Source organism: Zeus faber (assembly GCF_960531495.2).
Source record: "Zeus faber genome assembly, chromosome: 1".
NCBI lineage: Eukaryota > Metazoa > Chordata > Actinopteri > Zeiformes > Zeidae > Zeus > Zeus faber.
Window position 1 is genome coordinate 24171382 of NC_137193.1, and position 17275 is coordinate 24188656.

General features: G+C 42.4%; 2 protein-coding genes across 2 annotated transcripts in view; one reads left to right on the plus strand and one right to left on the minus strand.

Annotated features, from left to right (window-relative positions):
* ctnnal1 (catenin (cadherin-associated protein), alpha-like 1) overlaps positions 1–11680 on the plus strand; it is a 66016-nt gene extending 54336 nt beyond the window's left edge. The window contains exons 11-19 of the mRNA XM_080008874.1: positions 1453–1603; positions 2906–2943; positions 3034–3084; positions 3327–3481; positions 6958–7006; positions 7453–7509; positions 8545–8664; positions 9412–9495; positions 9773–11680. Coding sequence (XP_079865000.1) covers positions 1453–1603; positions 2906–2943; positions 3034–3084; positions 3327–3481; positions 6958–7006; positions 7453–7509; positions 8545–8664; positions 9412–9495; positions 9773–9940 — 873 coding nt within the window. The 3' untranslated portion in view covers positions 9941–11680. The remainder of the gene's footprint in view (positions 1–1452; positions 1604–2905; positions 2944–3033; positions 3085–3326; positions 3482–6957; positions 7007–7452; positions 7510–8544; positions 8665–9411; positions 9496–9772) is intronic.
* Positions 11681–11743: 63 nt separating this feature from the next.
* Positions 11744–13705, minus strand: abitram (actin binding transcription modulator). The gene is made up of 6 exons (XM_080013415.1): positions 13582–13705; positions 13349–13400; positions 13096–13225; positions 12496–12572; positions 12305–12374; positions 11744–12144 (listed from the first exon to the last, which is right to left on the minus strand). Exons 1-6 carry the CDS (start codon positions 13661–13663, stop codon positions 12007–12009), a joined length of 549 nt encoding a protein of 182 aa, XP_079869541.1. The 5' UTR covers positions 13664–13705; the 3' UTR covers positions 11744–12006.
* Between the last annotated feature and the right edge of the window lie 3570 nt (positions 13706–17275).

Sequence of the window (17275 nt, forward strand, 5' to 3'; positions counted from 1 at the left end):
TTTTGAAATTGTTTCTGTATGAATTATAGTTTTGGCATAGGCTATTAGCTACATTATATCTCAACAAAGACCGGAACTTAATTTATTTAAGGGAAGAAAAGAAGGGAAAGTGGAAGCAATCTTGAAAGAGACGCGCAGGTGATTAGATTCAAATCAAACATAAATCCAATTTTGTGTCATTTAACACTTTTATTCTAGCCAAGTACAGTCGATATCAGCCCAAAATGAAGGTCCAGCAGTGAGGAGGAAATCCGTCCTGAGTAATTACGTACTCAGATGCGGTGAGGAGGGTAAGGGGAAAGATTGCTTTGCTGTCCGCTCTCCCTCCTACACCCAACCTGAGAATAGGACCGTCCACCCAGCCTCCCTATCGCAGATCTAATTATGTTTGCTCTTGGAAACCATCCATACCAGTAATTATCCAGTAGTCCAGACCATTCCGTGTCCTGCAGCACTAAAGTCAGACCCCGCATGACCCGGCAGTAATGACTCTGTTCCCAAGGTCAAAGGTCAGCCAATCAATAATGTCATAGCGTGAGGCAGTGTTGGCGATATCACTCTCTGTACATCCATAGTAATGAAAGGATGGCCCCAGGGGTAATTGGCTATTAAATACTGCACTCTCGTGGGCGGGGCTTTACTGTCTCGCCTGTTATTCCATTCCTGTCTCTGTGGGGGTTTCAAGTTATTTCCCATCGACGTTAGTTCCTGTTCTGAATTCTGTTTAAGGAGGAGACCAGTTTATCTGAGAATGTCTCCAAGATAAAGTTACCCAGAGCTATATAAAACATGTCAGATAGTGAATAAAAGCAGTTTGTTTTTTTCCTACTTTTGCATGCACGTGAATCATTATGTTCTGGTGACCCCAAGCTAATGCTCTAAGTACAATTAAGTTCAAGCATTAGATTGTGGAAGCGCTTGGTAACAGCTGATGACTTTGGTTAAGGAATCTGTAGAATTCTGTGACTGGAAGAAAGGCATTGACGCTTCCCTAAGATACTGGCAAAATAAATGCTGAGTCATGCCTTGAAGCTACAAGTGATTAAAAAATGCGAATGAATATATTGAAGTAGAAAGGAGTGCAGCACCCAGCAGAACGCAGAATTCTCAAACCGTGTCCTCACACCACATGTCCACAAGATACAAGAAACAACCTTTTACCAAACCTTCAAATTGTTCTCAACCGCATCTCTCTCTCTCATTCTCTCCCTCTCTCTCTCTCTCTCTCTCTCTCTCGCGCTCTCTCTCAAGTAGGTAGCTACTTCAGCCGAGGACATATTGTGTGTAATCACCGGTAGCGTTGCATTGACATTTCACTTTATATATGTATGAAAGTATGTATATGTATGTGACGAATAAATCTCTCTCTCTCTCTCTCTCTCTCGCTCTCTCTCTCTCTCTCTCTCTCTCTCTCTCTCTCTCTCTCCCTCTCCCTCTGTCCCCTCTGTACAGATTATCTCTGCGGCCCAGACACTGGCCCTCCACCCGTCCAGTAAGATCGCCAAGGAGAACCTGGTGGTGTTCTGCGAGGCCTGGGAGTCCCAGCTCTGCGACATGGCGCTGCTGCTGCGCGAGATCAACGACGTGTTTGAGGGCCGACGGGGTGCGTTCCGAGGAAGCGGCATTCATGAGCCCCCGTTTCAGAGCCAATGAATCAAATTAAACCTTGGCTCCTCGTTCATCTTTTCATCGCTGTGAGGTTCTCCGAGAGCACTCTTTTCAAAGTTATTCGGCCTGGAGTTCATAAAGCACTTAGTGAGAAGAATTCCGTCAATGCCTTTAGTCTCGCAGGTGGCGCACGCTCCTCTTCCCCGCACAACTCGTGCACGCCGCAACTACATCCCGTTCGCTGGAGGTCCTTTCACACACTTGGTTGTTTGTAATTGTCCTGCAGATGGTCAGAGAAAAATAGTACGTTTGATAGTTAGGTGCACAAGTTTAACTGTATGCGTGTCTGTTATCTGGTCTGATCCTATGTCTACTGTCTTTTGCAACTGTTAGGTGGTGTTCATGGTCTGGACTGAATTGCATCAGATTGTTAAATTACATTACATTCTTTGGGATTCAATAGCACGTTTTGACCTTGGTAGTTCTCTGTTTCAGTGAACAAAATATTAATTAAACAGTGCACATTAAGAATATATGTCATGTCATTTTCTTTTTGTCCAAACTGTTTTTTTGGGGGGTTTTTTCCAAAGCTTAGCCATGTGTATTTCTGGAATCATTGAAGAATATGAATGTCCTAAACATATTATTTTGAAACAACACCCGACCCTAGTGAGCTGAATCCAATTAAATAATTTTCAGTGGAGGGAGGTGACAAGTGCGGTCGTGTCTGATGGCCTGTGTTTTTTTGGATGAAAACAGGAGACATTTTATTACATTTTATGAAATGACGGTCCTCTGCAGTGCAGTCGGGTTGTGTGTCTAGGTGCACGAATATGATGCTCAAGGCCGCGTCTCTGCAAAATGTTACAGTATGACTTCATGTGGATAATGTGTGGAAATGTACTTCACCCGTTCTCGTCGGTATCAACAGTGAAAACAGAAGTGGAGGTAATAACGTCTGCGTTTAGGCTGGCTCATGTAATGATTGATCAGCCACGATGAAAGAAAAACAATGTGTCTGCGGATGATTTATGTCATTTTAATGGCTGTAGTAAAAGAAAAAATGGTCACATAGTTATTGAATTACCATAATGACTGGCACTCAGTTGGTAATACCTGCCCTGAAGCGAGTTCTGCAGCGGCTTATTACTCTTCTTCACAAAGCGACGATAAGGTTTTATTTAAAGCAACAATGAAGCCAGAGTATTGAGAGCCAATGTTTAATTTCATACTTAACTGCATCATCAGTTGTCATGAATGTATCTAATGGTTTAACGTTCTATTTTAATCTTTCTAGGAGACAAAAGATCGTACTTGTCTCTTCCTAGACCCGGGGTGAGTGTCAAGCCAAAACTGTAACACTTCTACATCTCTTCCCAATGATCCACAATTCCGTGTTTAATCCTGTCCCCTATTTACATGCAGAAACTCCCGGCCAACCTGAAAACCGCCAAAGCCGTCAAGCTGGATGCCGAGGTAACACACACCTCAAATTCTCTCATCACCATCTCGTCCCGTCACGTCCGGTTCCTTATTCTGTGGCCGCAACATCCATGATTGTGGAAAGTGGGGCTCACAGGACCGGAGAATCAATGGCTTTAATACGGCCGCAACATTTCACATGTTCAGAGTGCAACGCAGCGATGTAGGACTCTTTTCGTCGCGCAGAACCTTATCCCGAACTTCCTTTTGAATTTGGTTTGTGATGTCCGTCCCAGGAGCAGACGGGCGTGGCCAAACTGGGCCTGGAACTGCGTCTGATGTCGTCGGAGGTGGACACAGAGGTGGACAAGTGGGAGGAGCAGGAGCACGGAATCGTCCAACACAGCCAGAGCCTGGCAAGCATGGCTTACAACATGTTCCTGTTCACCAGGTGGACCACGCAGAGCATTCCTAGAGAAAAACAACAACAGAAAAAGTCTTGCTTTTCAATTTAGAGAATGATAAACCCAAAAGAGACTTTCTCTTTAATAGGTTGGGACACCAAGGTGTAATTTTTCCACCTGAGGAATATTGCCAAAGTATGGCCTTTCCTTAAGCAACAGGATTCTGAGAAATTAATTCATGCTTTAATTTTAAGTAGACTGGACTATTGCTCTTTTTTTACGGGTCTTCGGAAGAAACTCATAGACAGATTACAAGTTGTTCAGAACTCTGCCGCTAGACTTTTAATCAAAACCAGAAAGAAAGAACGTATAACTCCTGTTTTTAGCTTCAGTGCATTGGCTCCTGGTGTCTTTTAGGATGGATTTCAAGGTCCCGCTACCTGTCTATAAAGCTCTTAATGGAATAACACCTCCCTATATGTAGACTCCTTGTCCCTCTAGCTCCTAAAACGAGCCCTTACTTCTACCGATTTTTTTTTGACAGATATCAGACGCGGTTCACTGAATTCAATGCCAAAATATCATCAACCCAGCTAAAAGTATCTGGAACACCGCAATGACATAAGCTACAAACACGGCTGAGGTGTCGTTTGAACCGGTTTGTCACAAGCTTCTCGTGGTTGAAGTTTCGTCCAAATCGATCCACATACAGAGCAGATACTAGTGAAAAACCGAACAAATTTGACCCCAAGTATTCAGGTTGTCATGCTTGACTGTCATGCCACTGTTCGTAAACAAAATGAACGAGATGAGATTTACAGTAAGACGCTTTATGACGTCATCATACTATTTACTAGTAATGTGGAAGTTCTGATTCAGAATGTACATTGGCACCGTGTGCGGTGTAGAGTGTAGTGTTTCGACATTACAAACTGTATGTTAACGTGTATATTTATGTACTTTCTTACTTGGTAGATGTCTGTAGAGCTGTTCGATTGATATTTTATCTCTTCGGTCCCCAATTCCTTGCCAGATTAATGAAAAATACAAAATTAAAAGTAGTCCACAAAAACTTGTGACCACGTCAAGTCGAATCCGAGTGATGCTTTCGAGATCCAGCGCGGTGTCGGAAAAATAGAAGCCGTGCAATGGTAATTACTCACAGAAGTATCACAACGTTTTTTGTTTTTCATGGAAACCTTACTTATTGAAAATGTAATCCAAGGAAAAAGTCACCACTAAAATTACGTAAGTTTGACTACTGTAGTAAATACGTAAACCTACGTAAATACGCCATAATTCACCATCGCTGAGACTGCATGTGTACTTACATACAACAAGGTAAGTTATAACAATGACAACACTTTGTTTAACGTGAAAAATAAACTTTTTTTTTTTGAGAAACGTCATGTATAAACAGTTTCCTGCAGCTAAAAGTAGCAGATTTAAATGAAAAGACAGGAAGCGTCTCCATTACAATATAGACAAGTAATCTCTTTCCAGTTGTAGAATGTTAACATAAAAAAAAATACAATGAAGTAGTAATTACAACAAACATGTATTTATTATATTTATAAAATAAAATGTATTTATTATAATTGCTATGCAAAGTAATTACAATGTTTGTTTTTGTTATTGTTCAAGATGCTGAAAAATAGCCGAAAGTCAGCGTTGACGTATTTGAGAATACATAACAAGTGGTATAAGGATGTAGAATTGAACAATGCATGGAATAACCCTCTTTCCAAAATTAAAGAAGATCCAAAAACCACAAACAACAATAATGAATCTATGTGCATTGATTTATGTGCAATATTTAAAATGCAGATTGAAGTTCAGAAAATGAAAATATTGTCGTTCAAAATTTACAAATTCACCGAAAATTAAACATTGGCGTTACATTGAGAAAACATGATCATGATGTCACTTTGAAACATCACAAACCAGTACTATAAAAATCCACTCACTTGTCTCTGAGTGGTCGTAACAATCAAAATAAATGTAACTGGCACTACATTGCACACAATCTGGAGAACTGTAATATGAGTCTAACACGACTAAATTGGACCCTGTGTATTGCTGCCTGCAGCAATATTTATCATTGTTAATGTTAGCTCTTTCGTGCAAAAGTGAAAAGCTGTTGTAATTTCATGAATTTCAAGAGCTGGCCACTTTGTGACATCATCAGTCAAAAGTTATATAAGTCCAAGCTCGTCTCTGGGAAGTCATTCCCCTCCAGCCTCTTGGACTGCATAGCGTTCACAGACAACCCACGAAGACAGACAACCCGAGCAGGGCTGGCTGGCTCGTTAGCCCTCTAGCTTAACTGAAACATTCACATGGAATAGATTTTTTTTTTTTTTAAATATTCAGATACGTGTAAATTTTTTATAAATGTTATTAAATTATGATTAAAAAAAATGTTTTACTTATCTTCTTACTTAAAATCGAATAGTTTGATATGACCAGGGTAATATCAAAACTAAGCAAAGACATATAGATAAATATGGGATACTATCAGACAGACAGACAGACGTTTAGTGGAAACTCGGAAAACCGTAACTCGTACTATGTTTCACAAAACCCTGAAAACGAATTGGCCACAGAAAACCTTTTCGCACCACAGGAAGTTCTAAGAACCTTTGGAGGAACCGTCTCTTTCTTTTGTGTCCACACTGCAAGACCCAGGAACGATCGTAATTGTTAAACACCGTTCTTAAGGGACATTAAAACTAAACGACACAAGAGGGACATTAAGTGATGTGCAAAACGATGTGTTTTACGGAACCTCGGAAACCTGCAATATGTACCTAACATGGCTCGACTGGACCCTGTGTATTGCCGCCTGCAGCTATACTTATCATTGTCGTTGTGAAACAAAAACCTTTTTTCTAAAACGATAAAGAAGAGCGAAGAATCAGGTCATCCATAGCTAAATGAAATACTGTTGAAATGGACTGGAACAGAATTTTACATGATTGTTTTTCATGTTGTTTCATCCTTTATAGAAGAAAGAATGATGTAGAAGAAATGCCCAACAGGACAATTCTGAGGGCTGTGTCCTTTTAGTTCCATATTTCCCGCTGGTGGTTTGGCCATGATCTTTTTTTTTTTTTTATTATTATTATTGATCAAGTTTAAACTTAAGTCGCCAAAAATATAAAGTTTAGCTAATTCGAAAAACTTGAAAGACCCAAACAGAAGAAACAGTGATGAATGGAGCTGGATCAGGGAATGATGACACCGCGTCTGCAGCAGGACAACTTGTCAGATTCCCGTCAGCGCTCAGTGGCGTTTGGCCGTTTCCTCGAGATTTATCACCCTGTTACTTCGCCATATCGACCCGCTGCGTTTGTAGGCACCGAAAGAATTGACATCGACACGAATCATTCTGATTTATGTACTTTCAAAATATTTATTGGATTGTTTTAGAGGGAGGAAGGAAGCCCCCAGTGCAGTGATTTCCATCTTTTTTTTTCCCCCGCCTCCCTCACGCTGTCTGTTGTCTCTATCGATCTGCCAGGGGCGAGGGCCTTCTGAAAACGACGCTGGATCTGTTTCACCAGGCCGAGGTACGTGCGCCTCAACCTTTACCACCCTCTCTTCCGCTGCTCTACATTGGCGCCATTTGATGTGCGTTTTAACTGAATGAGCGAATCGATGGCTTTATAAATGCAGAGAGGTCCCACACCCTTGCTAATGTCCTTTCTTTCACTATCCACTTAAAAACGACTCGACCTTTGGCTGCTTATTGGGTGAATCCTACCAGCACCCAAGGGCCTCTAGGGCGTCACTGTCACTTATGGTGATATGGTATTTGGCTGAAATAAAAGCTGAAGGGAAGGAAGGGAGAGAGACTGAAGAGAGAGAGGGGAGGGGGCGATACTAGATTATACTACTGTCACTTCTGCTACGACTACTACAAATACTAATAAGTCAAAAACGCTTGTTAATGAGTAATGCATTATAACGTGTTTGGGTTTTTAACCCAGTTTGTTTGTTTTCATGCTCTTTGCAGGTTTTCTCTGAGGAGGGGATCCAGCTCTGTTCATCTCTACGCAGTTTCACCACTCAGGTATATTTATGATCAGATCAATCAGTCACCCTCACACACACACACACACACACACACACACACACACACACACACACACACACACACACACACACACACACACACACACACACACACACAGATGTTGACCAATGTTACTACTTAAGTAGTAAAATATGCCACACCACTGAATAATATCAAGCAAAAGCAGCTCAAACAACAGGTGAAGAACAGTCAGTTAGCTGCTTTTTACTAGTTTGAACATGTGCACAGTGCTTTTACCTGCAAACACCCTGTATCTCACACAGCAAGAGCAGGAAATAAGCGACTCCCTGCATCCTGTGAGCTGAGAGCAAACCAGCCACTGTCACTCCAGGCCCGCGCCCCTCCCCAAATTTCCTCCCCAAATTCCCGAGTTTAATTAAACCTCGCCTTTTTTCACAGCCATTAACGACTGCCATCCGTCTCGTGAGTGTGTTTGTGTGTGTGCGTGTGTGTACGCACGCACATGGGCAGTAGAATTGGGTAGCATGGGGGTTGGCAGAAGCCACCCAGCACTAACACATAATCAGCAGGCCCAGCATTTTAACTAGCCTCCCACCCTCTGATTAATGACATCAAACGTCCGTGCTGGTCTGGCCCCCTGCTTCCATAGTTCTCTGATGTAAAAGACACTTGTCGCCCACCTGTGTTGTCGCCCACCTGTGCTGTTAATTACAAAGTTATTCATGTCAATTAGCCTGGACATTTTTTAAGGTCTTACAAAGCTATGCAGCTTTGTAAGCGATAAACTGTGTTGCCCTGAAGAAAAGATGGAGATAGACTGGTAATCTTTGACTTGGGATTTAAGGACTTTCATTCAAGGATTCAGATTGATAACAGAGTAAACAATCTACTGTTACCTTCTGTTGGAAATTCCACTTCCTGCTGTCAGTGTTTGATGAAGAGTGAGTTCCCTTCCGTTGCCTCTAAATCCATTCGGTCCGCAGCGGAATCTGCACGTTTGCCGTGTCTAACGCTAAGAGACGTTTTTCTGTCGCCGGCGTTTTATGGCAGCTGGTTGACGAGGAAAAGGCTCTGGTGACGACGGAGATGGAGAAACTGGCGCCGCTGTGCCAACAGCTGCAGACGGGGGCGAAGACTCCCGTGCAGGGCAAGGCAGCCACCTTCCAGAAGGTAACGATCCCGTGTGTTTATTGTCCACTGTACCCCATGAGTCCCGCTGTAATTTTGCCTAACCTCCCCCGGCACATCAGTGATGGTTGGTGTCTCTTAACTCCATTGCATGTGGCAGTGGATTGGCTTTGAAAGCATCAAAACCACACATCTGACATTAATTTGATATTAATTGATCAAATAGGCGTCAATGCAGCATAACAAGCAGGGAACCCGTCCTCACCAGTAGAATATGGTGTAATCCTGGCATAATAAAAAACAAAAAGACACTCATTCGGCAACCCGACATCCATGAAGGCTGTGATGAGTAAATGAGCATCTTGGCCAGAAACGAGCAAGCTTAGGTCACCTTGCGATTAAGTAGAGGGTCGAAATCAAAACGAATCTGTGATGAAGAGCATGTCCTGTGTTGATACATTAGCGTCTCATTGATGTGCCCGCAACACTTAGTCCCATCCATCCGTCCCTCTCTCCCGCTTCTATTCCGATTATAATTTGCCAGAGTGATGGAAGAGCTTTCCATCCGCTACGAGGAAAGGGGATATGGATCACTCATGAAAATATATTTTCAATGTGGTGTGTGTGTGTGTGTGCGTGCGTGCGTGCGTGCGTGCGTGCGTGCGTGCGTGCGTGCGTGCGTGCGTGCGTGTGTGTGTGTGTGTGTGTGTTTTGCACATTTACAAGAGTTTCTTTGTGTTGTCTTCAATCTTTTCAGCAGCTAAACTTTTTTTGATTTTTTCTCTCGAGGTGGAGACATCCATCCAGACCAGCAGAGCCACTCTAGCCGTGGTCCTGTCCCTGCTCCCGCTCTGTAACAAGCTCAACAGGAAGGTGATGGCTCATGACTTAAACAATATAACAATATAACAATATATCTCTGTATAGCTTAACCAGATCACTGGGGTTTAGTTGAGCTTGAATAGAAGGAATTATAAACTGAAAACAATGATGACGTATTTTGAAGAAATGTAGAAGTAATTTGTGCCGCACAAATCAGCATTTTAAGGAAATTTGTTGTAAACGATTCCCTGATCATTTGGGGGTGGACTTTGTAAAAACCCTTGTCCTATCTAATGCCGTCCCCTCACTTTTCTCTCCCTCTCTGCAGTACAAGTCGGAGAGGAGCAGCCTGGGCTCTCCGCAGGGCTGGAGGGAGCACCCAGACGCGTCCACGCCCGCCAAGAATGGCACCCTCAACAGCAAGAACACCAATGGCTTTGGGGTCAAATCTCTAGAGCAGCACATGGTCAACCTCAACCTCCTGGAGAGCAAGTAGTCCAAGAAACAGCCCCTCTCCATTTGCTTCATTGGAACAGCAACCCCCCCCTCCCGTCATCTTCATGCAGCCACCACGGAGTGGGATAGAGGAGAGGAGCGGCATCAAGTTGCCTCAGCTCAGATTGTGATTTCTCTCAAACCAGATTGTAAACAAGGGTTTACAGGAAATGTAGACAATAGAACTGTGCCAAAGTGCAACCCCAAAGTTACCCTTCATCTCAAGCACTAGTTCCACCCCAGCCCACTAGAGGGCGCCAGGGAGCCACCTCAATGGCTTAACCTTCAACGGTTGAGTAATCCGCAATCAGAGAAGGCCCCCCCATCTAATTGGAATCAGTTTAATTATGGCACTGACTAATGATGATGTTAAGGGTGAGGTGATGATAAACTGACCTGCAATCAGCGATGAGAAGGGGCTCCACTGGATACTCGCCTGTTCTCACCACGTGCCTGTGTGAAACCAGCCCATTTGCTTCATGGAGTTCTGTAACTGTTGAACATCGCAGCCAAATGATTCAACAGAAGTTAGAAATCCCACCGTGCATGTTGCCTCCGTCACTGAACCTTGGTCATTTGATTGTTACCAGACTAGCTTTGTAACGTTCGCTGTTGTAGTTAAATTTGTGTTTTAGATCACATACCGTACATTGCTGTCTGAATTTTACAAGTAGTGGATATCTTATAAGAAGTACATAATGGTTTGTAAGTCGTGGCTGCGTAGTGGATAACACACACTTGTGATGTCAGTGGAATCCAGCCCAACGTGCCGTTTAGCAACTTGGTGTGAAAGCAAATCACAAATTAATGCCAAATATGATCGTCCTCGTTGAGAAGTCATGCTACCAGACTGAAACAAGAACTCACCCTCAATGTTTATCAGTGGAGGCTTATTTCTATAGAAACATGTTTTCCCAAAAAAGGTCAACTGACAAGGATGAGCTATTACTGAAAAACCTTTCTACTGTCTTGACTCTTCACTAGGTGTAAACTGATTTTCTCACTTAAAGTGTCCACACACTTGAATTTTGGCAGTGTTAAGGCCATCAATGACATATCTCTGCTTTGTGGAAAAATTTTCCCCGTAATTCTTTTTTGCTATTTCGGGCAATAATTTTGCAGTGTACTTGTTGCCACAAAGCCATCCTGAAGTGATCAAAAGAATGGTAGGAAAGAACCAGCTAAACTATCTTCTCCCAGATTCACACAATGACAGTCTAACAATGCTGCTAATCAAGGTTTTACCTCTTCCACGTCATAGAATGCGACATTTAATAGTGTAATAAAAAAGGGCCAGAATAAGTCTGTGGACACCTTAAGCGACGTTACTGATCGGCCCCGTGTCATTGTAATTGTCATTTCGACCCTTGAAGTGTACTTGCTATAAAGACAGTCATTGTGAAGCTGCCTAGTGGACAAGCGTGTTAAATAATATGGTTTATATAAATATATATGACACTGTACTTGAAGCTTAGATACAATATATAACACAGCATGTATCTCAAGTTGATGAGTGATATTGGTACTACGCCACGGTGGAAGATGACTGAAATGGATCCACGTACTGTATACAAAGCTTTAGAGATGTCATACTGTGCGGGAGCAGCTAAGGATGCTGGGTATTGTGGTAATGCAGATGTGAAGAAATAATAGATCTAGTTTTGGACCACCCATTCTTTTGAACGTTGAATGGTTGTTAAAAATGACTTAGAGCAAAACAATAAACAATATTTTTCTTAAATGAGCATTTGGTTGTTTTTTCTTTTACTTGACATTCTCCAAAAAAATATGAACTGAAATGTGATGGAAGTGTTGTTTTCACAATAAACAAATAACCTTTATATGTACTCTTCTTTACAAATGAGTAATTCGGCAGCACACATGGAAAAAGGCCTTTCCTAAAATATCCTTGCATTTCCTTAACAAAACAAAAACTAATAACGTCCAAGGCACAGTGCACTCAACAGTGAACACGGGTCACTTTCCAGGACAGTGATTCCACTCCCACTGCTCAGCGGAAGCAGGAGACTCAAGAGAAACTTGTCCTCGCTTGGGCGGTGATGTCCATCAGCTGGGCTGCGGTTCCACGTCGGCCCGTTTGGAGACGACCTTCTCAAACTCCTCTCTGCTCAGCAGGGTCTCTGTGATGCTCTTGCTCTCCTCAAACTTCGGCAGGATGACGGCAATGTATCCTTCGGTGGATGGCTGGTCAGACCCAACAGACAATTTATAGTTATGCAAAACACACGCCTTTCGATTCAATTAAATGAGTTAATCATAGCGTTAAAAAGGCATGAATTACCATCTACCTGGGAGATATTAAGAGATATGTTTGTATGCCAAGTTAACCATGGATCTAAATTACCTTCTCCAGCAAGAGTGCAGGTCTTGTCAATATTTCCTCATTTACCTCTAGAAGGCGACCCCGGATGCAGCTGGGGATAAGAAAAAGAGGCGTGGTCAGGACAGTTTGTTGTAATAGCATAAAGGCTCCAATTCAGCCGTTAAAACATGAGGTACAATTTGAATCATGGGATACTTGAAGAATCATTTTACCTGTAGATTGTGTATTCAGTGTCATCAGTACACGTTATCCGACACAGCGGCGCAAACTCGGTCAGAAACTGGCCCCCCTGTGGATATAGTTAAATAGCAATGTAAAAGACAGATGGATGGATTGAGGTGTTAACAACAGTACGCATCAAAACAATGAGCATAAATATATAAATAATGTTATGACATTTTTTTTAAGGCAGGCAATATTTGTTATACTTTATTAAGCTATATTCTATATTGATTTGTCCTCTGCATTTTACCCATTGTAACTATTTAGGACCAGTGTCATCAATATACAATACATTTAAAAAAAAGTACTAAATATTGTACTATAAAGGCAAAAAATATCTATCATGCATGCACATTCTGACAAAAGTAGGAAATTGACCAAGTTGACATAATTATCTATAAAATCTGCACATATAGCCTGCTGTGTGACAGGGTGGAAATAAATTGGTTTAAAACTACATGTACATAACTTAATTATATACACACACACACACATGTATATATACATATACTGTACACACACACATATATACACACAGATATACACGTACACCATTGGATAATTACAAATCAATCACAACAACAACACACCCTCTTGGACTTCCCAGACACTTTGTTTTTAAGACGACTGCAGCCGTCACTGATCTGGTAGTTGACGCTCGTGATTGTCCTCCCGTTCTGGAGGATCGGGTGCGTCTCGGCCAGGGTGAGGACACACAATCTGGGGGGAAGGCACAGAAAGCCTGGCTCAATTACCATTAAAGCCTTGGAGGGCTTCATTCATCCGTGCACGTTGTCACGTCAATCATCAATTCGGGTTCTCGAGTGTTTGAGGGGGGTTCACCTGTTCGAATGCTGCAGAACGCAGTGGTCTTCACATGGATTCCCCTTCATGTCTGAAACAGGTTTTTTTTTTTGTTTGTTTGTTGTTAAATGTTGGAACCAAAATAGGAACTTAATACGCAGCTACATGCTACGCAGCTACATGCTACTCGGCAGACCACCGACATGCGCAAGGGAAGTGACCCTGGCGCCCGGCGAAAACACGGAGAATATTTGCAATCAAAGCTTGGTCACCTGCTCTGTACCATCGCGTGTAATATCGATCGATGACCGAAGGAGCCGGCGCCCCTCCGTCGCTCTGCTCCGTGACGTCCATTTGCACAGCGGGGACTGAAGCGGCGCGGTGTTTCTGCACGGACGGCAAAGCTCGCTGCACAGCATTGTTCGTTTCTGAAAGGGGTCCCGGCACCTACAATACACACGTGTATATGGTTCCGAGCGAGATAGAGAGAGAGAGAGAGAGAGACAAGTAGTGACGCAAACGTGTGACGACACCTTCTATCTGGTATTGGGTGAGTAAAGGGCTTTTCATTTGAGACAGACTGACACATAAATAAACAAGAGGCGAACACATGTCTTTCTATTTTTTTGTTGTTGAGAAAGGCGGTCACCCTAAACCTTCATCGAACTTCTTTATACGTGTTGCTTTTTTGGCGTCCGAGCAAAAACCCCGTCGTCCATCAAACGTTAAAAAAGTTGACCCGAATGAGATGAATTAACCCGTCTGCTTGATAACGGATTATCACATATATTCTTTAGTTGTTTTCTTGAATTATACTTCTACTTCTGTATCCTTATTAACTAAAGTGTTTCTTAAAAAAAAAAAAAAAAACATGTTCCACAAGATTTCCAGTGTGATAAATCGTGCCAGTAGCTATCCACTGGGACCCCAAGTACTTTTTTTTCCATCTTCTTTTTGTAGGAACTGATTAATGTAAAGAGAAAACCAGCTGTACGTACGAAGATGTTTTTCCAAAAGGAATTCATCATTATTGACCACTAGATGCCACTCTTCAACAAACCTTTCTGTAGTTGTAGAGTGGAGCGTAGTTTCAAAATACATTCCTTTTCCACTGGCTGGGCGAGCGGGACCCTATCCCAGGTCACCACAGGAACAGATTGATGGGTGGAAATGGATGCAACCACACACACACACACACACACACACACACATCATCTCTGATTTTATGACTTTTTTTTAAACCAATGCTACAGTCATTAATGCGACGGAACTTAATTGAATTACGTTGAATTTTGACTCGTGAAGATAATTGTAGGATCATAATGACTACACTTTGGGTACAGAATGTGTGAACAGGAACAAGTTCAATGGTTTTGCAAGGTTGGTATTTCAAATCCAGTATGATAACATCATGTTGGTTGTACGGCTTTAGAAAGATACTGACACAAAAAAAGCTTGAAGAAAGTTCAATGAACAAAGCAATAAATAATACATAATAGATATAACAGAAGCTCATTAAGAAAATAATGAAAATTTAAAAAATAAAAACATTTTGAACCACACACGAAAAACACCAAAGTAATCAATCAAACACAGTGCAAAAGGTCATATCTCCATGAGAGAGAGAGAGAGAGAGAGAGAGAGAGAGAGAGAGAGCAAAGAGAGCGAGAGAGAGAGCGACGTCTCCCTCTGAGTGTTTTTCCATGACTCCTCTGTATGTTTGGGTAAAGTTTGTAATTACTTAAGAGATGAAATACCAAACTATTTAGGAAACATTGGACAATAAAGCTCATTAACCACAGAGATACAGCGTTGCCTCATGCCCCCTTCACCACCAGAAACGAGTCAATATAGTTGGACACAAGTTTGTGACTTGGTATATGTTGTGCAAGACCTTTTTTGCTGACACACTGGCCGTTATGAGATTATAGCTTCTTGTCGTCCTTAATCATAGTTTAAACAGACATTGATGAGAGAGAGAGAGAGAGAGAGAGAGAGACGTGTGCCATGACGCGCGTGTGTGTGTGTGTGTGTGTGTGTGTGTGTGTGTGTGTGTGTGTGTGTGTGTGTGTGTGTGTGCACGCGCTTTACTGTGTGTATGCATACATGTCTGTGTGTGTTCATCTATGAGGCCACATGTGTTAATGTTTGCCTATGACATGTTGCATATGCTCCTGTTTCCCACCAGACGGTTTCTGTGTATTATTTGTCTTTTTCGCTCTGTGTATATTCATTCCAAAGCCTCTAACAGTGACTGTTGAGATGGAACACACTCTCTCACATCTCCACCACTTACCGTGTGTGTGTGTGTGTGTGTGTGTGCGTGTGTGTGTGTGTGTGTGTGTGTGTGTGTGTGTGTGTGTGTGTGTGTGTGTGTGTGTGTGTGTGTGTGTGTGTGTGTGTGTGTGTGTGTGTGCGTGTGTGTGTGTGTGTGTGTGTGACGTCGGCTCCGGCTCCACGTCAGCTACCGCTCCGCTCGGTCTGGCCCCGGCTCAGTCTGTTTGGCTCCAGCATTCCCTCTGTCCGCGTGGAAGTCATCCATCTTCTTCCTGCCGTCTGTCCTCCCTGAGCCGGAGGACAGACAGGCCTGATAAGGAATGAAAGAAGCAATAAATGTATATGGCTTGAGGGGAAGATTTATATACAGTATGTGTGCCTCTTTTGGGGTCAGAAACAGATGTGCATTGGTTCACACTTATGGCGTTAAACCGTATAAAGGAAAAAAGCATCCCCAGTTTCCTGGTGCCACATCCCACAGTTCATTATTCAGCTGAAGAGTCTCAGACCAGATAGATTATGTGTAATTTCTAGGCGGTGTAGTTTATAGAGAGGGAAGTTCCATGAGGAAGGCGATCGGTTTTTGATAGACGGTTACAGCCCACATGCTATGAGCGCTAATTCTGCGTGGTTTTTTTTTAGTGAGAGGATTCAATGCAAACGGCTCCATCTGGAACTATTCAAACATCTAGCAACATGATATGAGTCGGCGGTAAACAGATATGGCGATGTGTCAGCGAGAAAGACAAATTACTCGTTTACTCTTCCTTTCCTGGACAGAAATAAGGTCCACCTGCTTTTGCCATTATGTCAGAGAATGTGGTCGGATGATGCCTCAATGCAAACTAGTCCAAAATGAACGAAGAAATTCCTATGGAATGTACATTTGACTAAAAGCAGTGAGTAATTGTAAGCCAAGTAACTGTTTTTTTTTTAAAGAGCTGCTGGGCTTTTTCCACGAGGTCCCAATTGCATCATCTTCATGCGAGAGAACGAACCTCACTGCGCACGAGTGCACAAGCTTAGTCTAAAGGTTCTCCTAATTCAGCGCCAAATGGTAAAAAGAAGGCAAATAAATGAAAAACATTAATAAATCTGATATAAATAGACACATCTGCCCCAGCTCAGTGACCCTGTTCGCATGCAGAGGTGAGGAATAGTTTATAAGTCATGACGGATAGAGTTAAAACGAGTCATCGAGGGCAATCTTATTCCCAACCTGTAAGATCAGACCCCTGATAAAGTAGGCAAAAAATTATTTCAATGTGTTTCTCATAAAGGGCAGAGATGTAAGTAATTGAACTCTTGCCCTCCATATAAGAAGTGAACTGCAACAGAACATAATGGAAGAAAACCATTCAACCACCCACAAATTAAATGAATGTCAGTGTTAAATCACCTCAGGTATTTTTGGGGGTATTTCACTAACCGTTCTCATTTTATGCTCATAAATCGACACGACAGAAATCCATCTTTTAAGCCACTTTTCCCCTTTCATTTCCCAGGTCGCAATGCGCCTAAACCGCAGCTTTTGACTCTTCATTTGTACATACCTGTCGTCTCTCTTGTCATTCCGTCGAGACAGATAGGGAGTAGGAGACGCTGACGGCGATGGAAAGAAGGTGAGATACAAAGTCTGCACACACGCACACACACACGCACACACACACTGACACACCGATGATCACT